This window comes from Dryobates pubescens, chromosome 11, assembly GCF_014839835.1.
Source record: "Dryobates pubescens isolate bDryPub1 chromosome 11, bDryPub1.pri, whole genome shotgun sequence".
NCBI lineage: Eukaryota > Metazoa > Chordata > Aves > Piciformes > Picidae > Dryobates > Dryobates pubescens.
In genome coordinates, this window is record NC_071622.1 from 22814721 (window position 1) to 22838208 (window position 23488).

The following is a 23488-nucleotide window of genomic DNA, read 5'->3' on the forward strand; positions in this document are numbered from 1 at the left end:
ATTCATGGGTAATAAATTTTATCCATAAATGTCTTGATAGGACTGAAATGTAAGCTTATTTATTTTTATTCCATCCTCCACTGTTCCAGAGATTATATATACACTTTACATATAATTATATCCCATTGTGCCCCAAATCCTCTCATTTCTAGGCTGTTCTTTCAATGTATTTCATGTCTTCTGATTATTTTCCTAGATTCTTCTTAAACATTCATATTACCTTTGAAACAGCAATCATTGCTAAGAACTAGTAACAATAGCTTGCATATAAAAACTGTTGTACAAGAAAAGTAGCAGTGCTTTTCCTAGCTAATCCTTCATATAGGCACTTCTACAAGTGGTAACAGCCTTTACCTATGCAATTTATAATGACACCTTCTAGAGCCTGCCCCCTCCCCACCCTGTAAAATTGCTCAAAAGGTCAGTTGAAAGCTTTCTCCATTTCCTTTTTATATACAGAACTCTGTCTTTATGCACACAATATAAATTACAGTGAGAATGGGACTATAAACTATTGTAATCTGCTTTAAGTGTTTTGATAAAAGAGACCGGTCACTTCTTGTCTATTGACAAACAAAACTGGCCATCGCCATCTGAACACACATTACTTGAGGAATGACAAGAGAAGAAAGTAACTACCAGACTTCAAGGAATGAAAACTCACTCAAATCAGGTAATCAGATAGGTGGAAGTACCTTTCAAGCTTTCTTCTCCATGGAAGGAGGTTTGGTTTTCAGGAAAATTAATTATGTTCCAGTTGAATGTTAAGAAAATGGGAAGACGTTGCTCAGAGAGGCTGAGTCACAGCACAACTGTACAAGGCTCTGAGCAACCTGCTCTTGTTGACCTTGTTTTGAACCGGGGTCAGAAGGAGGGGGAAGTGTGTGCGTGTGGTGTTTGGATTAGAAGATCTTCAGAGTTGCCTTCCAAGCTTCAGGTATTCTGCTATTTTAAGTGGACACACAACACAGTGTAAGTGCACTATCTTTTTGGTGCTTGTAACTTTACTAGCATCCTCCTCCCCACATTGTCTCAAATGAAATAGACAAGCCCAGTGCAAAAAAAGAGACTGCTTCATTAGTTTGATCTCTGTCTAGGACAAGTAGTCCCCCTGCTACACCAATGCTATTGTAATATCATCTACTTTATGATAGTGAATAAAAACGTAAGTGTTTGTTCAGATTCAGATCAACCCTTCAGTACTAATTATTATGACATAATGCTTAGTTACAGAAGCTTGTTAGCTGGGTCAAAGACTAAGCTGTCTAACTATTAGGACTTTATTTGTAGTTTGCACAGAAGTTAACTAACTCAAGGGAAAGTTGTAGTAGTAGCAAAGCAGGGATTAACTTTAGAACTTCTCATCTTGTCTTACGTAAGTCACAGTATAAGTCTGCCAGACATGGCCAAGGGTTGGTTATTTTTAAAACAAAACCCTCCACAAAGTTTTTAATAGAGATGGTTGTCATTTTTTTTTTAATGTTCAAAGTAGGACAAGTAATAAGTTAAAAGTGGAGCTCTAGAGTGAAGGTAATTTCTAAAAAAACAGTAACTTACTAACATCTCTTCCCATTCTGCTGCATTAACACCTTCTCTAAATCATAAAACCCCAGAACCCTATCTTGCTCCATTAACTTTGTTCTGTCATTTAAACATTACAGAAGAATATAATGTAGGATTGTAAGATTCTGTGAAAAATACTTTTAAAAGCACTGTGGAAAAGTGCTTAATGATATGAGCGGATGTGTAGGAAAAGCACATTTGAAATTAATTTGAAGTCCATTTATCCACAAAAAGCCAATTGCTGTATTTTGGTGGGGACAAAGATAAAATACATTTGAGTCTATCCATGAACTAATTATATTTCAATTAAAAAAGCTATTCAGGTTCTGTTACCAATGTCAATCTTGCAGTATTTCTCCATCACTTATTACTATGAAGTATGCTGTGCTTCTCTTAACATGGGGCAGGTAGGAGAAGCATCTGTGTTTAAGATTCTGGTACTATGACTGTTTATCGACATTGCAGAAACAACCTTTTTCTCAGAATGCAAACAATCATGAAGGAAAAGTACTTTTGGTGACTGTTGCATCAGCATTATTATCCATACTTCAAACACTGGCAATTTCCAAGTTATTGACATAATACTGGGTAGCCACTGGCTTCATTGACTGTGGTAGATACATGCAGGAGCAAGGCTGTCATTTGTGTAATTCTAACTTTCTCCATGTAATACCTCTAAATTGGAGTATGTATTTTTTAATTGGGCTATTAAAAGACAAATGAAACAAAAGCTTTAAGAAAATCTCCAAATCAAAGAGTTTCTGACAGACAATACAAGGCTCTGTACTAAAGTCAGCGAACACTAACCTGGAGGCAATAACTGCGCACCTGAAGGATGGCCAAGGGCTCAGGTCCAGCCAACATGGATTTAGGAAGGGCAGGTCCTGCCTCTCCAACCTGATCATCTTCTGTGATCAGGTGACCCGTCTGGTGGACGTGGGGAGGCCTGTGGATGTAGTCTACCTGGACTTCAGCAAGGCCTTTGACACCGTCCCCCACAGCAAACTTCTGGCTAAGCTGTCAGCTTGTGGTTTGGACCACAACACTCTGTGCTGGGTTGGGAACTGGCTGGAGGGCCGAGCCCAGAGAGTGGTGGTGAATGGTGCCACATCCAGCTGGCGGCCAGTCACCAATGGCATCCTGGCCTGTATTAGGAATAGTGTGGCCAGCAGGAGCAGGGAGGTCATTGTGCCTCTGTACTCTGCATTGGTTAGGCCACACCTTGAGTCCTGTGTCCAGTTCTGGGCCACTCAATTTAAGGATATTGAGACACTTGAACGTGTCCAGAGAAGGGCAACAAGGCTGCTGAGAGGCCTTGAGTACAAGCCCTATGAGGAGAGGCTGAGGGAGCTGGGATTGTTTAGCCTGGAGAAGAGGAGGCTCAGGGGTGACCTCATTGCCCTATACAACTACCTGAAAGATGGTTGTAGCCAGGAAGGGGTTGGTCTCTTCTCCCAGGCAACCAGCACCAGAACAAGGGGACACAGTCTCAAGCTGTGCCAGGGGAGGTTTAAACTCGAGGTGAGGAAAAAGTTCTTCACTGAGCGAGTCATTCATCATTGGAATGGGCTGCCCAGGGAGGTGGTGGAGTCACTGTCCTTGGAGGTGTTCAAGGGGAGATTGGACATGGCACTTGGTGCCATGGTCTAGTTGTGAGGTCTGTTGGGACAGGTTGGACTTGATGATCCTTGGGGTCTCTTCCAGCCTTGGTGATACTGTGAAAAAACCCCATTCTTCACTGTACATCCTTAGGACTAACTAGTTACCAATATGTTGAAACTGAAGGAATTAACCTTGCACACCCGTCACTACTTTCAGGTTTGTTTTTTTCCCCCCACTTCAGTTAGAGACACTTGATCCCAACTCACCCAGAGGATTTTCTTCAGAAAACAGTTTCAACAGAGTTAAACGTAAGCAGAAGATACGAAGTGGGAACTACAATGAAAAAATGACACACCAAGTCGGTATCAGTGGAGAGCACTCTCAGCAAGTTTGCTGAAGACACCAAACTGTAGTGCAATCAACATGCTGGATGGACAGGATACCTTCAAGTGGGACCTCAACAGCCCTGAGATGTGGGCCCAAGCCAACCTCATGAAGTTCAACAAGGTAAGTTCAAAGTCCCACACCTGGGTCAGAGCAATGCAAAGCAGAAATACTGGCTGGGCAAAGAATGGACCAAGAACAGCCCGGCAGGGAAAGAACTGATGAGAACCTCAATATGACCCCAGCTCAACAAGGGCAAAGAACTACTGGGGGCCACTGAGGTAATTAGGGGACTGGAACACCTATCATATGAGGAGAGGCTGAGAGAGATGGGTCTGTTTAGCTTGGAGAAGATGAGGCTGAGGAGGGATCTTATTAATACTCACAAATATCTAAGAGGTAGGTGTCAGGAAGATGAGGCCAGACTTTTCTCAGTGGTCCTCAGTGAGAAAAATGGGCATAAACTTGAACATCTAAACATGAGAGGAGCTTCTTTGAGGGTGGCAGAGCACTGGAAGAAGCTGCCCAGAAAGATAGTGGAGTATCTGTCTCTGGAGACTATCAAAGCCCACCTGCATGTGTTTCTATGCAATCTGCTTTAGATGATCCTGGCAAGAGGGCTGGACTTGATCTTCAGAGGTCCCTTCCACTCCTACCATTCTGAAATTCTGTCAATGTGCATTTGCAGCTCCATGGCAGGGGTGTTGAAATGGATGATCTTGAAAGTCTCCAACCCAAACCATTCCATGACCTGAATAATAAATTTTATCTTGCAATAGTGAAGAGTAAAAGGAACTCAAATCATATTATTACAGCCACTGATAACATTCTACCTAATATTATTTTACTTCCATCTCTTCTACACGTAATAGACTTCATTTGTATCTAAATGTTTTAATAAGCATTTACACACAATGAAAAATCAGAATGCCTCTGAAGCTTAAGCCAGTTAAGAGAGACAGTCCTTTACAATGGAGGTGGGAAACAGGTATGGTATTAATCTACATTTAATTGTATTTTGTTTTAATTGAGTACTTAGATGATAGTTTAAATTATTCTTCCCCCTCATCCCATGGAAGCTTGCTATCCTTATGCTTCTCAAACTAAACAGGAGCAAAATCTCACAATACACTAAGATGAATATTTAAATACTCTGCTTCAAAATAACTATCAATGTTACTTAAAAGCAGGAGTATGTGTATTGTATTTGCATTCTCCTTAGAACAGACACCTGGAACCACTCCTTCCTATCCATTCTCATAGCATTAGACCCAAGGTATTTGCTGCATTGTGTTACAGGAATGGTCACCCACCTAGAAACACCAGCCCATAAAGAGCAGATTGGTCTAATTTTAGTTACCGTACATTCTTCCAGGGAATTTAATGGAGAAAGAAGTATAGTCCACTGTTCCACAGGACAGCAAGAGTTGTTTCTCATTGCAGTTCCATGGGATGCCACATGAAGGTTCCATGAATCAAGTCAAGCCTTGGGCACCTCTTGTGAATGCTCAGTTCACTTTTTCACTAAGCATTTGAATACCATTGAGCCTAGTATAGCAGATAAACAACTTTCATATTTTGAACTATTGAATGGAACGTGGTTGTGGTCAAAGACAGATTCTGAAGTCAATTGATAACTCCATACTGACAACACAACCTATTTATGGCCAAGGTTCTCTTTCCCTTTCCTCTAATGGATGACTGGAAGATTCAGGTTACTGCACCGTATGGCCCTTACTATGTATACCGTGAATCTAGCTGTTAAGCAGTACAAGAATCTGCTACTGCAGAAGTGGCCAACTAGCTACTATAGGAAAATGATTCAAATCATAAAATGAACACATCTTACATGCAACAATGTTTCTGGATGAAAGTCAAGTGCATCACAGAATCAACCAGGTTGGAAGAGACCTCCAAGATCAAGTCCAACCAATCACCCAACCCTAACTAATCAACTAGACCATGGCACTAAGTGCCTCATCCAGTCTTTTCTTAAACACCCTCAGGGACATCGAGCCCACCACCTCCCTGGGCAGCCTATTCCAATGGGCAATCAGTCCATACATTCTTTACAACTTAACTCCTGGTCAGGAAATATTATGTATTCTTATGTATTCTTCATCCTCCAAGATCTGTTTCCTAGCATGTTTCTACTTCTTACTTCCCACCTTTTTCCATGCACTTCAGATGTTCAGTGCACTGTCTCCCTGCTATAGCCTCACCAGTTCCAGTAACACGTGAATTGCTAAGAGCTTTCTTATCTGGGGTGAGATGCAATCCCTAACACTTAATACTGCTTAGGGATTGCACACTTCTGAACAGACAAAGGATAATACAGCAAATATAACCCTAGAAATGATCTGTCACCTCACTGCTTGCAACTGAGGGTAGAAATTATGCATAGGTTCTTGATTATGTAAAACATCAGGCCTTTGTTCCATTTCACCTTCAATGTTTCAGATCCCTGCCCATAGCAGGGGGGGGTGGAACTGGATGATCCTTGAGGTCCCTTCCAACCCTAACAATTCTACGATTCTATGAAATCCTCCTTAAGATCCCAATTCTTAAAATTTCAACAAAAACTCACAGATCCCAACTACAATTAAACCACTGTTCCAGATATATGCATTTTTATTGCACTGACATCAAGAACAAAGTATCAGTGAAAAGGTTCTCCTGTAAAAACTTTCCCTGCAAAAGAATCTTCAGGATGTACTAAAAACCTGCTCTCCCTGGGGAAAAAGTTATCTTGACAGAGGCCAAGTTTCTCATACAGGGTTTCCAATATTAAGATACACTCCTGTCCAATGTAAAACTGGAGCCTCGGAAGCAGCTCTGTTTTATCCCAGTGCTCTTTTACTGCTAATAACAACAAAACAAAAAACCCAAAACCCACACAACACAAAAAAAACCCTTAGCAATTACTTTAGAACTCAACAATTGCTTTTATCTTTTCTAGACAAAGAAGTGAAGATGGATATGGCAAAGCAATGTGCTAGTTTATTCTTTGAAACATTTATTAAACTATTGAACTGGAGAGAATGCCACAGATGTCAACAGCATTTGGCAAGTTGAAAATGTAAACCTATGTCAGTAGATTGTGTCTGAAAGAAAAAAAAAAAAAAAAAAATCAAGGGTCCCAGTTTGCAGATCTTTTAATTTTGTTTGCAGTGAATTTAAGTCTGTCATTTTAAGATGGGAAACAAGATAAAGTTGGAGTACTATTCTTAATGTTAATGTGTAAGAATTAGACATACAAAAAGTGGTGTTAGTATATCAAGTTTCCCTGCTCTGTATTTATATTCACATTGATAGAAGTTAAAAGTCAGGATTTAAATTTGGGGTTTTTTTTTAATTATTTTTACTAAGTTCTTGGTCATCCAATAGCCAAGTTCAAGTCTTCAAAAGCTACTAAGGAAAGCTAAAAGTGAACAAGGAACTCCCTGTTCTCTGTGTGAAGCAACAGCTCTGTTTGTCGTAAGGAGGGTAAGTGTAAGTTTTCTTTTTCCTTTCAAACAGTATAAGCCACAGAATGATAGAGAAGTTCAGGTTTCCTATGCAAGTGCTGTTACTGGATAGCCACAGAAAAGAAGCCAAAGTGAAAATAAACACGTTAACCCTTACTCTTCTCACAATAAAGAGAAACTCTTCTTTGCATATACACAGTCGGGGGGGGGTGGGGGGGTGGAATCCTACAAGCTAAAGTTTAAACAGTACTCATTTAATAATGCTGTAGCTAAGCATTTAAAGAGTCTTACTCTACTGCTGCTAGGACTCAACATAGCTAACATTAAGACTGCTGAATGTCTCATTACAGGTAAGATCCCAACATCTGCCTGCCTCAGAGCTCCAGAATTCTTACTGAAATTATTTGATAAAGCCCTAATAAGGGCTTGCACTGACACAGGTTCAGAAAGTTGAAATAATAGATGGGCAAGTAACATACCATGGCTTGAAATAAAGTTTTAGTGTAAAACATATAATATGCTTTGTCCATCCTATTGCTTATTTTTACAGCTGCTCACAAGATGTCAGAGACTAGATTTGTAAAAGCTGTTTATACAAGAGATCCAAAGAACAAATGACTGAATAAAAACATTATGATTTTGAAGGCTGCAACTGTAATGAGAAACAGGGATCTCTTACTGATAAATTACCTAAATGGTAATTTCATTTGAGAAAATTACTCAATAAAAATGAAGTAAAAAGTTGCTCTGATAAAGATACGTGAAAGCCAAGTTAACCAGTCAAGTGTGGTATTCTCAACCCAGATTTGTTTACTGAAAGGTGAAACATGAAAGACGCTATTCTTAGAGAATAAAAAGCTTCTTACTAGTGCCTAACTCATTAATTGAGGTCTTGCCAAGTCAAGGCTTGACTATTTGCCAAATGACAGTCTTCATCAAGCTGGATTATTTCTCATTAACTCCATTTTTCCTGCAGTAGTACCTACCCGCACTACATTACCCTGAAAGACTGTATTCCCTTACAGGCAGTAGCATGCACTCTCAGGAGGGACCTCAGAGAATTTCCAAGAGAGGCTGACAAAATCTTACAGAAACAGCACAATCAAGAAAGAGAATTCAGAAGTGGAAAAATTCATTCATGTCTCTCGTTCCCTCAACTGAGGAATTTACACACCATTTCCCTAGCATAATAAGTTCAAGGTTAAATTACAGCAAACTAGAATAGTGACAGTTCCAGAAGCAGGTTCCTAGTCAGAGCACATTTGAGATGTTCTTAAAAGTGTTTAAGCCTCTCTCTTCCTCTCAAAAGTGTGAATGTTTAACTAAGACTGTGATAGGAATGTATTAGAACAGTTGTCAACTTCAAGTGAAATCTGAAGGCTAAAGCACTCAAGATTACATAACCACACTGTTTACAATTTTGTGATAAAACCTATGACAAGCTGCAAGAGAAAGTCAACATTTATCAGAATAAAACTTCTAGCAATACAGCTGTTTTGTTAAATGAATGGGGTAGACTCTTAATGTACACTATTTCCCATGTCTCTTTAAGAAGGGGGGGGGAAAGCAAGGTGGTGACATTTTAAGTACCATGCTTTCTAATCAGCAGCCTACATATTCATGAGGTTTTCAGATCATATATGCTTCAGTAATGATACCTCCTCAGTAAATTCAGCTAAACAGATTCCTGTAATACTCATATTTATCACTGAAGTTAACAGACTAACAGCCCAAAGAAAAGCAGTTTAATTCCATTGACAGTGAAGTACCTTTGTCTTGTCATTAGAATGCACTTCAAGAAAATTCAGTCAATAAACAGTCACAGTATCAAAGCTACTTACATATTTCACAGGTGCTGAGGATTCTGGTCCCCAGCAGAAATCCATTCTCTGCCTTGCAACAATCTTTTGATTGAAAAGCAGAAGTGGCCATGAAATTCTGATCAGCAAGAACAGCATAGGCAGGCCATTTTGAATGAAAACTCAAAAAACCCCCATTGTTCTGAGATGCAGGACTTCAAAACCCACCTCCAAATATTTATTTTGCTATCACAGAACAAATATTTCTAAGCACTTTCTCAGGAAGGCAGCTGCATTTTTGAGAAAACAAGGATCTAGACTCCACTACTACTTACAACCAAAACCCAATGTCAGGCCCCTCACTTTGCAGCCTGTGAAACATAACAGACTGATGTCAAGCTCCGATGAGCACAAGGAAAAGAGAAGCTATAGTAAAATTAGTATGTTCAAGAACCAAGAGACTTGCATCTATTCCTCATTTTGCCTCTAGCCAAATCATTTCAGGAAGATACTAAAGAAAAGAAAAAAAAAAATCTTACTGATACCTGCTTTTATTTCCCTGAAACAATATAAACCTCCTAGAGATTAGAGGGAGAAGAGAGACATTAAAAACAAATCAATAAAATAAGGCATCATTTTACTAACAAATATTGCATACACTGATGGGTGCTGCAATACAAGTATCAGTGGAAAGTTTAGCACTGTTATGTAAAAGAGTTGGGTTATTACCCAAAATTCATTCATGCCACCTGGTAAGTGTCACTTAATTTCTACTGTTTTAGTATTCTAATCTAGAGCACAAAAGAGAGAGCACTATTACAGTATCAGATACAGGATGACACCATTAAAAAAGGCCAAATAGATCAGGAACTATCAATTCAGGAAACAGATTATTAATTACATGTGCAAAAATCTGCAGGTGTATTATTATAGAATATAAAGGAAACTTTGCTTCTTTCCATTACCCTGTCATAGTATCTCTTATCAAGTTATACCCTGGTATGTAGTTAACAAATAATTGGGTTACGGACTACATTTACTGCATTCCCATTACACACATTAAAGAACATTACTTCTCCCCCTTAAATTTCTCAGTACTTCTCCTTAAAAAACAAAACCAAACCAACCAACACAAACCAGCCACAAACTCACAACTGCCCTCACACAAAATCAGTTACAGTCCTGGATTAGTATAGTAATCTGTAACTAATAGTAAAGAACTGTGCTGTAACCTTTCTACCCCCAAGATCAAATCCTACATATGATTCCTTCACCCTTTCTACAAGTCTATTAAGAATTAGAAACAAAAGGAGATAGAAAAAACATTTTTTCTTTAATTAATGAAACACAAAACAAATTGCTTAAGATCTCCAGTTGAATCTTGCTTTTAATATTAAGTCAGCCTTGCCTTAGGGTGCTACTGAGGTCCCTTCCAAGCTACATTAATTAATGATCATTACAGAACCTACTCCCAGTCCAAATAGTAAATTACAAAAGTTAACTTTGGGAACAAATCATTGAGAATTGCAAGAGAAGACACAGCCTAAAATAAAAAAGACTCAAAAGCATGTGTAGAAAAGAAGCACTAAAACCATATGCTGTATATAGAAAGTAAGCTACAAACCAAGGAAGAGGGGTTTACACCTTCACAGAAGCAGTATGAAGGAATGGCTGATGCTCACAGGTTCTACTCATACAGACAGAAAGGTATATTTAAAGTAAGACCACATTTTTTGTTTCCCTTGTGCTGTAAGCAAATACCTTATCAAGTGGCTAGCTGTAACACAGGAAACAGCTAAGCTTAGAAGACAAGGTAGAGCAACTGATTTTTAACCACACAGCAATTATTTTATTTAATGCATTTCATATCCTTTAAAAGTATTTCACAACTATATAAATTTTACTTTTGAACTTCTATGTGCTGTTTCTTCCAAATATAGGAAGCTTTCACTTCACAGAAAACACTTTTTCTGCTGTTCTAAAGCCACAAAAGCCAACAGGAAGTATTATCTTAAAACCCTCTGCAGACTTATAAAAAAAGTTGCAGATGTTCTTCACAAACACATTTAAGTTTTGCATCCTTATGACTCGGTATAAGAGGTGATAATCTCATACTCTACTCTATAATAGAACTATTGTTTCGTGTATTAGTAGCAAACAACAATCTCCCGTTTAAGTCTTCCATTGAATAAGAAGTAATTAGTCTTAGAGAGATAGTCTCCATCGTACAAACAAATCTTACAGAGCTCAGATAACCTTCCCCCAGCTCAACCACAATTCAAGCCATTTAAATGGCCTTGCAGCTGTTTTGGGGGGATTTTTTAATAGTAGTAATCTTGTCAAACTAGTTTTAGCTAATGTATAAATATATTCAGACTAACTCTACGCTCATGTTTTGTGCTAGTAGCTAAATGGGGCAAAAATATTCTGTATAGTTAGTATTAAAGTGTGTTGGGAAGGAATCTCAGGCGATCCCTTTGAATATCCAAAGCAAAACTGATCACAACACTTACTTTTCATAGACCAGTTCCTCATCAGTACAAAAGTAGTGTGTATTGGCGGTACTTTTCGGTTTATTTCTTAAAGTAGCAAAGTACAATCGATCTGAAAAGACAGATTAAGGCATCAGCGTCGGATGGACAGCGCAGACCGCCGCTCCCCCACGGCCCGCCTGTCACGCCGTCGGTGGCCACCGCGCCCTGCGGCTCCATCCTGGCCAGGAAGTGGCACCGAGGGTCTTTTTTCACTCCTGCGTGAGCCGTGCCGCAGGCACCCGCTCCACCCGCACCTCTTTGACCGACTGGGCAACCCCCGGGAGCAACTTTAGGAGGGCGGGAGAATTTCTGACCTACAACGCAGCAACACATAGCAACAGGTGTCGGCCTTCCTTCGTACCGGAAAAGAGAAGAGGAAGGAACCGCTCAGGCGTGCCCCGCGGCAGCCGACAGAGGCAGCTCGCAAAAACCGCAAAGCAAAAGGGGCCGAAGTCGAGCTAGGAGCGCAGCAAACCCCCCGGAGCCGAGGGAATACGGGGGGGAGGACGGAAAAAAAGCCAGGAGAGGTTCCTTTTAGAGGGAGGCTCCAGCGAGCGGGAGTTCCGCGGCCAGGGGACGGGGAGGGATCCCCTGCCTGTTCTCACCTTTCACGAACTCCGAGGCTCCCCCAAGCACTTCGGAGGCGGCTGCTGCCGGCTCCATCTTAAAGAGGGCGCGGAGGAGCGAGGCGCGAGGCGGTTCCGAACTCATGGTGCTCCCGGGCAACGCCGGCGGGGCCGGGGCGCGCTCGCTGGGAAGCGACCCGTTGCCCGGAGAGGCCGCCCACCAGGAGCCACGCCGTTGGCAGCGCCACTGCCACAAGCCCGCATGGGAGCGGATACCAGCACTAGCTCCGAGACTCGGCGAGCAGCCGAGAGAGCAAGCGGATGCCCATAGGGACTTCAGCTCCACCCCGCCCCCAGCCAGGAGACGCCCCCGGATAAAGAGGCAGCGGGCGGTTACCAGGCGACCGACGGCGCCGTAGCAACTGCGTTACCGAGCCTTTGTTTCGCCCGGCACGGGGCCGAGAGGAGCTAGTGACCAGCACCCCCCACCCCCCACGTCGCTCCCTGATCCGGCAACCCCGCCCTCCGCCGCACAGCGCCTAGCCACCAAGCAGGCAGTGCGCCAGCGCCCCTGATCCGCCAGGCAGCGGCTTTGCACCCGGCACAGCTCCGTCCTCCGCCTTAGCCTTACTCTCACGCCCACCGGCCGGTGGAGCGTGAGTCCATGTGCGCCCTAGAGGCGCTTTGTTTCTCTACTCTTCCTCGACCCGAGGGCGGCCCGTAGCAAAATGCCTCACGGAAACAGGGGGTCTTGAGGTACAGCTCGCAGGGCGTGAAGCAGCGTGAAGCAGACCTGAGCCGGAACTAGTATCTCATCAGGGTAGATCCAGCTCAGGATGCAGATGAGCGAGCCGCACAAGCTGGGTCGGAGGCAGCCTGAAAGGAAAAAGGAAGCGCTGCCCCAGCATTGTTCTCTCTCCACTACCTGGAGCACTTAACTGCCTGAGGCCAGGCCTGGCCTGGCCTGCACCATCATTCACCGTGACAGACAAAGCGATTCTCCAATGAAAAGCTGTCGCCTTACGTCTGCAGCCAATGAGCAAGCGGCGCCTGCTGAAGAGAGGGTTGCTGCCGGGTACTCCCTTCGAGCCCAGGCTGCGGTGCCCTACGGACACTCGCAAGCGCCTCCTTTGCGCCCGCCCGTGTTTGTCACCTGCTGGGACCTACCTCCCTCAGACGAGGAGTATCTGCTCGGCAGCGTCGCCTGAGGGGAGCAGGATCTCGGGGAAGCCACTTGAGAACAGAAAAGGACGATTTGCACCTCTCACTGCATGAAACTTTTAATGCACTAATTTGGGCTATGGCCTCTCGCTGAGAATTCCCCTAGCGATTAAGAATTTCATGTATGCTTCTAAGGCTATTGTAAAACTATACGAAATTACTTTTAGACTGATGCTTTTAAAAAGTTAAAGACTGACTTTCTGGTGGTTCATTTGCAAAAGCTGTATTAGCTTGTAGTTTGAAATTAACTTAAAGAAATGAAGCATTAAAAGTGTTAGAAATGCCTTCCTTCTACCACCCCTCCTTTCCGAAAGAATTGGAGCCAGATTGAGCAGACACTCCACCTAATTTTTACAGCTAAACAAGCAAAAGGATGCAAAGAAGAGGTACATTGAGGATACAGAAAACAAGAATTCTTTCCAAAACCAAACAAATCTCAGCCGTGAAACACCTTAAGAAGACATTGTAACAAAAAGCAGTAAGTAGCCCTCAGGTCCACATTATTATCACTCTTTTCCTAACGTTATAAACTACCTACTGTAGCTACCAGTTCATATAATTAATTATACTGTGTTTGCAGCTGAGATTAAATAAGAGAGTAAAACACTTGTGACTTTAATTTCTAATATGGATTGGCCTTATAAACAGTATGAATTATACAGAAAATATTTCTCTTGTGCTATTGTTTTCTATCTGCTTATTTTTAGTATAGGTTCTAATGTGTACTCGTGTTCTTACATTGCTCTTTCCCCCTTTTCTTCATAGCTCCGAAAATAATATTCCTAAATACAACTCCCTGGTCCTGTAAGAAATCTCATTCTCAGTAGTAAGTACTATTTCATACAAGATGCTTGCAGGAGATCTCATGCAAATTCTCCTCGAGTGCAGCACAGACTAGAAATATGTTACATTTAACTGTAGTGAAAGTTTGAGTAGAAAGTTGTGTTAAGCCCCACTATTGTTCTGAAGAAAATACTATCTTTATTCTTAGCTTTAACAAAGCCATCCTGGGCAACAGAAGCAAAGATGGAGCAGTGTAACAGGCTAGCTCTCATGAGTATCTAGGTCCCTAAATAGTTTGTGCTAAGCTGATGAGTCTAGGAGGCAAACATGACTAGAAACTGAAGCTGTCAAATGTTGTTTGTACACTTCTATACCTTTTGGAAAATTACAAATAGTGGTTTTGTTTTACACGAGTTCTTCTTGGTGGCAATTAACTACAGCCTTTGTAAGCACAAAAACGAAGTAACCTTTTGCTGCTTCTCTGTAAGAAAAATGTACAAAATAACCTTTTTTTTTTCAGTTCTAATATTGCATGTTATAGCCTTTAGTACAATTATCTAATAAATTTCACATTATGTTAGCTTTAAGAATGTTTTTTCACCTCATACAATTTTGGTTTTACAATCCCAGTTACTGTTCTTAACTTTAGATATGAAGTATCAGGCCTATAGTGACATCTTGTGGCGTTTTTAACTGCAGGTAAAATGATGCAATAGGACTGTAATAAGAGTGCTTCCTTACAACTATTTCCTGATTTTTTTTTTTCAACAAGAATTTGGAAATGTATCTTTTACATATAGAGCATTAAGAGGTGGTGATGAATCTGTTTAGACTCCAAAATGACACCTATGTTATCTTTTAGAAGAAATCATCATGAGTATTATTTAATATAAATCCTCAGTAATACATTTCATTAAATAATCTTGAGGCACTGTCATAACCATCAAGGAATAAACAGCAGGCTTTTAAAAATAAACAAAACCCTTTTGGTTCCCTTTTGACTTTTCTTTGCAATATAAGACTAACTGCTTAAGTCTGTGGTTTTGGATGTTTTTTGTCTTTTTTTTTCTCCCCTGCATAAGTGGGCCTTACCTAAATCAAGTGAATGTATGTGACAAGTACTTTTGTGGTGTTTTTTTTTTTATTGCTGGTCATCTGTTTGCAAACTGTGAGGTCACATTAAAGATCCAACACTGAAAAACCTGGTCAATAACTTGTCAAATAAAATACATGTAACACATTTGTAATTTATTTATTTTTAATTTACCAGTATAATAAAAACTTGTTCTGTTAGTTCTTTCACTGATACAGAGGAACAACAACAAAAACCCCATCAAAACACAAACAAAACAACCAGACCAAAAAACAGCAACCCAAAGGCAACTCCTCCCCCCACAAGAACCCAAACAACGATCTGGCCCAGCTGACAGTTCATTTCACATTTTAGACATTAAATAACATCTGTGACTCTTCACAATTCTAGTTAATACTGCACAGAACAGAAGTTGCAGACCAGTAAGTAAATGAAATGCTGTAAATGACCACTAGGGAAGTTGCATTTCTGGAAAGATCACAGACCTGTTTGTATACTACTTATCACTAGAGCACAGTAATTAAAATCTACTTTTCACTATTACAACACAATTAAACAGACTTTACATCGCCATGTTAATATTTTGCTCTTTACATTTTACAAAATGAGCAGGAAGACTTCACTGAGCAGAAACTCACACTCAGAATCAGCCCTGCTGCAATGAATACATCATTTTTCAATCACTTTTTGTTTAGCTAACTTAACTACCAAAAATATACACCATTTGTGCAGATGCTATTTGTGTTATAGGTACTAGCTATTATTGATTATCAGTAGATGGTTTTGAACTGATACTAAGAATCAATTAAAAACTGACGTAGATGAAACAATCTGCTGTGGATGCCAGATTTGATTCCTCTGTGTGATGCAGGAAAACCACTGTCTTTTGTACCTTCCTCTATACCACAAAAGTTCTGTAACTGCAAAGGCAAAAGTATGTCTGGTGTTAACATGTTTCCAGAACTAGAGTCCTGATCTAACACAAGCTGTTAGTAATAGCTATTTCTTGCTGTAGATGAAGCTAGGGAATTCAAAGATTGGTAACAATCCAAACCCTGACAAATACCACTGCTTTTAAAAACACTTCTTTTATAATGCTCTACCTGTTCGCTGCACATTTTAATTCTGTTGACATAGCCACCAAAAATGAAGATGAAAGGAACCAAAAAGTCAAGTAAATACTCAGGTGAAAGAGCAGTTAAAAACCAGCAGACCTGTAATATTACAAAATGTACATTCTATAATAAATGTAGAATAGGTTGCTCTTGCTAGGAATTGTAAATAAGACATTTTTTTAAGTGAGGATTTTCTTAGGCATGTTTTTGTAACAATGCACATGCAAAATATCAAAATAAAACTAATTATAGAAGTACTTAAGAGAGTAGCAACATCACATCCATTTCTTCTGGTTGCTTAGGCAAGTTTCCTATTTTCTGTGTTTGTGTTTCTTACTTTCCCAATAGCTTTTACCTTTCAGCTGCTTGCAGTGTTTTGGCAAGTCTAGGCATATTAGTAACAGGAAAAAAAGCCATCTCATTTTCCACTGTCTCAGCAGTAGTAGACATTGTAGGCAATGGTGAGGTACTCTTTTTCTAGCTTGCTTTCACGGCAGCTTCAGGAACATCTCGGTATACAGAATAGCTTATATACAAACTTCAGAGGGGTTCTGTACAGGAGCCTAGAAGTCTGGCCAACAGTTTACTGTAGTGCTTCTATAGTTTCATTGGGAACTGGCTAGGAGGAGATGAGGAGAGGTGGGGGAAGGCAAGGAGGCATCTCAACACATAGCTATTCAAAAATATGCTTAGACTTCATTTGACTAGATACATGTATTTTAAAAAAACAAAGAAACAAAACCAACTCAAAACATAAGCACTGAAAGGGAGGAGTGCATTTTTGTCTGCACATTTCTGCCTAATTAGTAATAATACAGATTTTTCAGGTTTTAAGGAAAGAGGATGATTTTATCACAGCTAACATTAGCATATATTCTTTAGCATATATTCTTTACCATTAACATATATTCTTTAAGTTTTCTCAAAACTTACCTTGGGGAACTAGTAAGGAAAGGAAAGGGGAGGGGGGGAAAAGGCAACAAAAACAACCACCCAACCATAAAATGCCCATAAAACGCAATATGGAAAAAATTCAGGATGGCCAAGATGCAGCCTTCTTCTCTCCTTGAACTCAGTACAATTCACTTGAGTTTTGTTTAACAATCTAACTCCTCCAATTCATTGGCTTACATTTTATTTTTGTGATTGGCATAATTAGGGAAACCAAACTGAGAAATCATGATATTAGAATATTTTAAAGGCATGCCATCATAAATATTAACCAGTTTATTTACACAGTAAGATCTCTGTAACAAATGCTCTGCTCGGTGCCACATTCCAGAATAGCCACTGTTCGTGTCTTTTTCTAAATTTCTAATATCAACTGGCTTCACAAACACTCCTGAAGGCTTTCCAGTATGCTTTGATACCAGAAAATTCATGGCGATATCATCACAATTTTGAGTTTCATCTATTAAGGTGTAAACAGCTTCTGGCTGTCTTTGAAAGTCTTCTAAATACCCACTATGAAAAAATGCTGCACCAATAAGAACCATAGAATACTGATCTCCATTTCCAAATCCAGGGTTCTGCAATTCGAAGCTGCCATAACTGTATACACCTGAAGGAGTAGAAATGTGCTTTCTTGGAACAAATCCAACTATATGCTCTGGAAATTGCTGAAAGAGAAAAAAGAAATTTTAAAAATCAAATTGAGCCCAGCCCATAAGATGAAACAAAAATGTCTGTTAAGTATTTCATAAAAGAGTTTTATGCTTTTTTAGGAGTACAAGATTGGCAGGAAAGATGAAACTGTATCAGCATAGATACTGCAGTGAAATAACAGTTTTACAAAACTGACGAAACATGCCACATTCCACATCATGTAGTCCCAAGAAACATTTATTCACAATTTGCAGCTGTGAATCAGGCACTAGAAGTTTGCAGACAACCCCTCTTAGAAAGAAAACCCCCATACACTTTTGTTTTGCAGTCCATTATCAAGTTAAATAAATTCAGTAGTCTGCAACTTCAGTGTTAAGTACAAGGGTTAAAAACTTGGAAGTTACAGTTTGCAGGTATAGCTACTACTGAAGAATATTTTTGCAATTTCTACTGTTCAATGCTTCAATTCTAAAATAACTATGCAGCTAGAAAATCAGTGGTAAAACATGATGATTTCATATTGCTGTTGTCAAAAATATTAATCTGAATTGTAACTCACAAATGCTGCTTGCTGGGGTGCAAAACATTACCTGCCAAACGGAAAAGGCAAAAGCAAGGTCATGAGCACTGACTAGTGTATCATCATCCATCATTAACACAGCTGAAGGAAGAAAAAGGAAAAAAAAAGAGCAACTTATCGAAAGAATAAACAGGTGAGGCACAGTATTTGACAAGTTAGCTGTCACATTTCTGTAACTGTGAAGCTGAATTGCACAACTCAATTCCAACTGAGAACACATATTTAGATTTTAAAGCTAAAGAAAGTTCACAGCTTTGTGGTAACCAGAAGCAAACCTACATTTTAGATTATTTGCCAGGTTGCAACAGAATTCGGCAACCTTTGACCATCTGGATATGTGTTGGAAAATTTAGGACAGTTTGGCAAAGCTACTTCAATTTCTCCTAACCTTGTGTGGAAACAACCAAAATAGAGTTAGATACCATTCTTTAGTGTATGAGATGTATGAAGGATTCTTAGTACCAATTTTTACCCATCTCCTCAAGACATGCAAGTTTTAAATAAGCAAGCTGAATAAACTGCACAGGCAACACTCAGTATGATTAACTACAGAATCTTTAGGCAAGACTATCTAGAAGTGGAAAAAGGATATTCTTAGACCAAAACTCCAAATGCATTAAAGCTTTTTAAGTCAGCATAAATCCTATTACAATAAATAAAAGACTTGGGAAGTTGAATTTTCTAGTGTCTTCCTCAAAGTCATGGGATATGAGAAGCAAGGCATGTTAGGAAGGGGGCAGTAAACAGAATTACCTTCACTAATCAATGAGTAAGGTCAGGTCTGTAATGCAACATATGGGGTTTTTTTCCACTTGAAACAAACAGGACTTATTGTTGTGCTTCTCCTGCAAAGAGCTTAGGAAGAATCTTTAGATGAATAGCCGAAAGACTGGGGAAAATACTCTTAAAAAGGATGTACAATTTGAGATAGAAAGCCAGACAGTGAGGCAGAGGAGTTTCTCTGAAGAGAAAAACATGCTTGAGAACTTAGTCTTGAAATGAATTATTAAATCAACTCTTTATCAGACAACTTAAGTCCATATTATTGCAGAGACTGAAAAAATACATGCACTGTGAATTTCAGTTTATAAAGAGAAGCTGAACTACCTGTGTTTGCCTGACAAAGGAAATTCAGAACAGACAGCTGCAAAAGCCAAATGCATTTGACATCCCTCTTTTTTCCCCCTTACTCTTAATTCACAGCCTCAGCCCTGCTGGTGGTAGTGTGCCTCCGATATCATAGCATAGGTTTCTTTTGCATTGCCTACATTCTATTAAGTGGCTCTGCAGATCCATGGATTCATTATGTAATATTAACGCAAGCCATCTCTTTTAATATTCACATTTTAGGTGTGAAAATAGTGTTAGTAGAAATACAAACAGATGATTACCTTTTGTTTCCAGCTCAGGGAAATTCTGAAGTCTATTCCTCATGCGATTTACAGTTTGAACTTTAAACACAACAGGGACAGGATGAGGCCCCAAGGAATTCCACATTTCCTCTGGTATCTTCTCACCAATGTTGTTCCATACAACAATTACTTTATGTAGGTGGGGGATGGCTTGATAATGATTTAGAAGTTTTAGCAGCAAGTCAGTTCTATTATATGTCTGCATAATAAGAGTAAATGAATCCAAGAGAGACTGACTCTGGGATTTTGGTTCCCTTCTCAGATTGGGCATTTTGTCATCTTTGATATTGGGAAGCAAAGCTGTTAAAGCACCTGCCACAAGAAGCAAGACAACGATCACCACAGAAGTGAAGCGTAGTAGGCGGATTCCCATAACTCTTCCTGGAAGCTTACACAAGTGAAAATACCTTTAAAATAAGTAACAGGAAAGGGAAAGTCATTAATCCCACATATAGGTATCTCCCTTACTTGAGCCATGCTCCCACAAGTAGCTTAAGTAAACAAATAAAGAGGACTTTAGGATTTGGGCCAATTACTTTCAACTGTCAACACACACTTTACGGTAGTCTGCTTCTAATGTTTACTTTTTTGGGTTAACTTTGAATTTTGCTTTGTGAAAATTAATTTAGAGTGAATTCTCCGACTCTAGATTGTTCATTATCTCTTATTTTCTCATACATATCTCACCAAACCTACCCATCTTAAAATAGAAAGCAAGTTTGTATAAAGTATATTTTTCAATGCAGAAGCTATGCCTTAGCTGGGAAGTAAAAGAGCGAGAAAGTGCCTCTCAAGAGTTCTGGCAGAAGGGAAGAAGTAAAACACTCTTCATTTTTCCATTGCCCAAGGACCATACATAGATGGAACAATCATTATCACCAATGTGCTGGACATTTTGTCAATAGCTTGTATATTGGCTTGATAATAGTTCTTAACATGGAAAATACAATCCTGATTATACTGATACTGCAAGACAAGTGGAGCAAAAGAAACATGCCAAATTGAGTAAGGTAGGGGTACAGCAACATCAGTAACAACTGGTCTGCTAAACCCAAAGCTCAGCAGAAACTGGAAATGCTAGGTGCTATGTATCAGCTAACTCGGGAAGCAGCCTTAGCATAAATTTCTGGATCCTCCTGATTTTGGACCTAAACAGATCTGCTTAAAAAGCAGATCCTACAAAGGTAGGTAGCATTCCCAGTTCTCCAGATACTTAAAAATTGTAAACTCAGCAAGATCCAGCAGCCACTGCATTCCATAGTTTGCATCTCGAATGATGTGTCATCCACATCTGTTCTTCCCACTTTTCCTGCAAGATTAGCATGAATACAAGATGAATATTCTAAGCTTACTACTAAACAATTACTTGTTTGCACACATTATTTATATTACTCCATTAGTAATTTTGGAATTCTGATCAAAATAACTGATCCAGGACAGCTCCAATTACATTTTGTTTGAGAGACTGCATATTTTTCACAGAACTTTTGATAATTTTTTTTCCTCACAGTACATACACCATGCTTAAAAACATTAATATAAATTATTTTAGTCTACAAACCCTCTCAACTCACCTCATTGTTGCCAAGTAGAACTGTATTTCCCCCTTTGTTTTTACAGGACAGTTGTTTGTGGTCTTTGAATCTTCTGGAAATTAAAGGGACTTTGTAACCGAAGACCAACAGTTACCCCATATGCTATCCAGCATTCAAGAAAATGTTCCTCTCAATCACTGACCAATGTACACAGTCTCAGCAATTATCCAATCCCTTTTCCTTTTGCTCAGTTGAATAATTGTCTTTACTTTTCAATGAACACTCTGGAAAGAAATTATTAGACTTTATTATTGGTTAGAAAGGAAAACACAGCATGTTTTTCTGCTTGTAAGACTGCTGCTTTGTACCAATGCAATGTCTAGGTCTTCCATACTTAAGGTCAACTACAAAGATAAAAGTAGGTCTACAGAATCTCAGTCTATTCTTTTGTTCACTAAGCACTACTGAAATATATATTTGGCTACCACAGCCAGGTAATTGGTCCCAAGTAATTTATTTTTTTTTCTGGCTCCTGCCTTTCACACTGTCTTTTCACTAAGCTTACCAGTTGTGTTAGAGGTTTTAAGACACAGCATTTTGTTCTTCTCATCTTGTTTGGCAGCTTGGCAGAAAGGAAAGCAAATACAAGTGTAAGCACATAAAGGAACAAGGCACAAGATGCAGGTCAGAAACTTAAGAAATTGGTTTCTGTTAAAGCTCCTAAGTTGTTGGAGAGATTTTTGTTCCATTAAAACTTGTTGAACAAAGAAAGGATTTTTTTATTGTTGAGGAATGGTAATATAAAAGTTTAGAAAGAAACTGGTATTTAATAATTGAATCTACACAAATTGTAAGTAATTAGTTTAAAATTATTTATTAAAAGTACAGAACTGACGGTTTGTGTATATACCAATCAGAATATGTCCACACATACATGTCTTCCCAAATCTGAGTTCTGATTTTACTACTGCCTTATCTTGTGAGGCTGGAGAGATCATTGAAACTATTTCTACAAACGAATCACTTGTTTTGGTTTTACAGTTGCAAACAATCATGCCTGACTTTTAAAAGTAATGGGGAGTAGTAGCTGTTCAGTATTTCAGAGGTCTGCCATATCTTGGTCACATGTGCTTTTAAAAAGGTCGACCTTAGATTTTCCTTCCCTAGTTGCAACGATACTTATCACTACTACCCTAATATTAACCTAGTTAAAATTTAAAAGCCCACTTAAGATGAAAATATCTAGCTATTAAGATGAAAATACCTATGTGTTACTGTGGAAATATGACTTCCTGGCTTGCCATACATTCTTGCATTTACTCAATTGTGTACAATAGGCTGTGATGACAAATAAAAATGATATTATAATTTTATTTAATATAAATACCCACACAAATCTTTCCAGTAAGCAAGTGCCCACTACTTTTGCCAATAAAGTTATCAAATTGAAACGCAAGATTGACCCAACAATTCTTACAGTACCGCCTGTAGAAATCAGTTCTTCAAAACAAAATAGATGAAAATAAAAACACGATGTCAAAATACATAATTTTAAACCTCATTCCAAGAAAAAGTCTTCTGAACAGGATCCTCTCTTTTCGCGAGCAGCACCTCATCGCAACACTTAGCAGCAATCACATGGAGCCACGCAGCAGAAGCGCTCAGGCTCCCCTCCCGGGCAGGGCACGCCGTGCCCCCGCACACCGCCCACACCAGCTGCCCCTCACGCACGATTTTGCTCACGTTCAGGAGGGGGCCAGTAGAGTCCCTCGCTTCCCCAGCGCTGGGCTGACCTTCCGAGGCGCCGCTAGTAGCGAGCGAGGCTGCAGGACGCACGGCAAGGCAGCGCAGGGGAGAGGAGATGCCTACCCGGCACCCCGCGGCTTGGCCCGCCCGCGCAGGCCGCTCCAGTGACTCAGGGGCGGCTCAGAGAGGACCGCCACAGCGCTACAGCGGCGCTGCCGTACCCCGCTTCCTGTGGGGCGTCCCTCCGTTTCCTCCCAGCAGGCCCCGGTTTGTAGTTCGGGGTCCTACCGCGGGCAGGGGGGCTTGCCCCACCGCGCGGTTCCGGCATCTGTACCCAGCACACAGCTCCCTCGAGCGTGGCATTGCACCACAGCCGGCCGCGGGGGCTGGGCCACCACCCCACCCCCGCACTGAGGGCTGCCGCAGCAGCCCTAGGAGCACCAGGCATCGCAAACAGAACGCTGGCGGCAGGCCCAGAACAGA

General features: G+C 40.2%; 2 protein-coding genes across 12 annotated transcripts in view; both read right to left on the reverse strand.

The window, feature by feature from the left end:
* Positions 1-12871, reverse strand: part of CDC14A (cell division cycle 14A) — a 53165-nt gene extending 40294 nt beyond the window's left edge. For 5 of the 6 annotated variants that reach the window (XM_054165722.1, XM_054165718.1, XM_054165719.1 and 2 more), the window contains exons 1-2: positions 11955-12696; positions 11329-11419 (exon numbers count right to left, since the gene is read on the reverse strand). In XM_054165722.1, coding sequence (XP_054021697.1) covers positions 11329-11419; positions 11955-12060 — 197 coding nt within the window. In that variant the 5' untranslated portion in view covers positions 12061-12696. The other variant, XM_054165721.1, reaches the window with a different exon arrangement.
* Positions 12872-17116: 4245 nt separating this feature from the next.
* Positions 17117-23326, reverse strand: EXTL2 (exostosin like glycosyltransferase 2). 6 transcript variants are annotated; one of them, XR_008462436.1, is made up of 6 exons: positions 21825-22042; positions 21299-21368; positions 19704-20131; positions 19066-19167; positions 18323-18393; positions 17728-17746 (listed from the first exon to the last, which is right to left on the reverse strand). XR_008462436.1 is itself a non-coding variant. In XM_054165247.1 (5 exons), exons 2-5 carry the CDS (start codon positions 21301-21303, stop codon positions 17255-17257), a joined length of 996 nt encoding a protein of 331 aa, XP_054021222.1. In that variant the 5' UTR covers positions 21304-21368; positions 23003-23326; the 3' UTR covers positions 17117-17254. The 6 variants fall into 6 exon arrangements, 5 of the variants coding, with proteins under 5 accessions (XP_054021222.1, XP_009903665.2, XP_054021220.1 ...); XM_054165247.1 differs by lacking the exons at positions 19066-19167; positions 21825-22042 and adding an exon at positions 23003-23326 and having other exon boundaries at positions 17117-17746; XM_009905363.2 differs by lacking the exons at positions 19066-19167; positions 21825-22042 and adding an exon at positions 23003-23326 and having other exon boundaries at positions 17117-17746; positions 21299-21543.
* Between the last annotated feature and the right edge of the window lie 162 nt (positions 23327-23488).

Excerpts from the sequence above, each read along its gene's own strand:
- EXTL2 (XM_054165245.1), bottom strand. The coding sequence starts at position 22,008 with ATGGAACAAAAATCTCTCCAACAACTTAGGAGCTTTAACAGAAACCAA. Across the intron at positions 20,132-21,298 it reads TTCTACTTGGCAACAATGAG|GTATTTTCACTTGTGTAAGC; the intron begins GTGAGTTGAGAG and ends CTTATTTTAAAG. Across the intron at positions 17,747-18,322 it reads TTGCCTTTTCCGTTTGGCAG|CAATTTCCAGAGCATATAGT; the intron begins GTAATGTTTTGC and ends TTTCTCTTTCAG.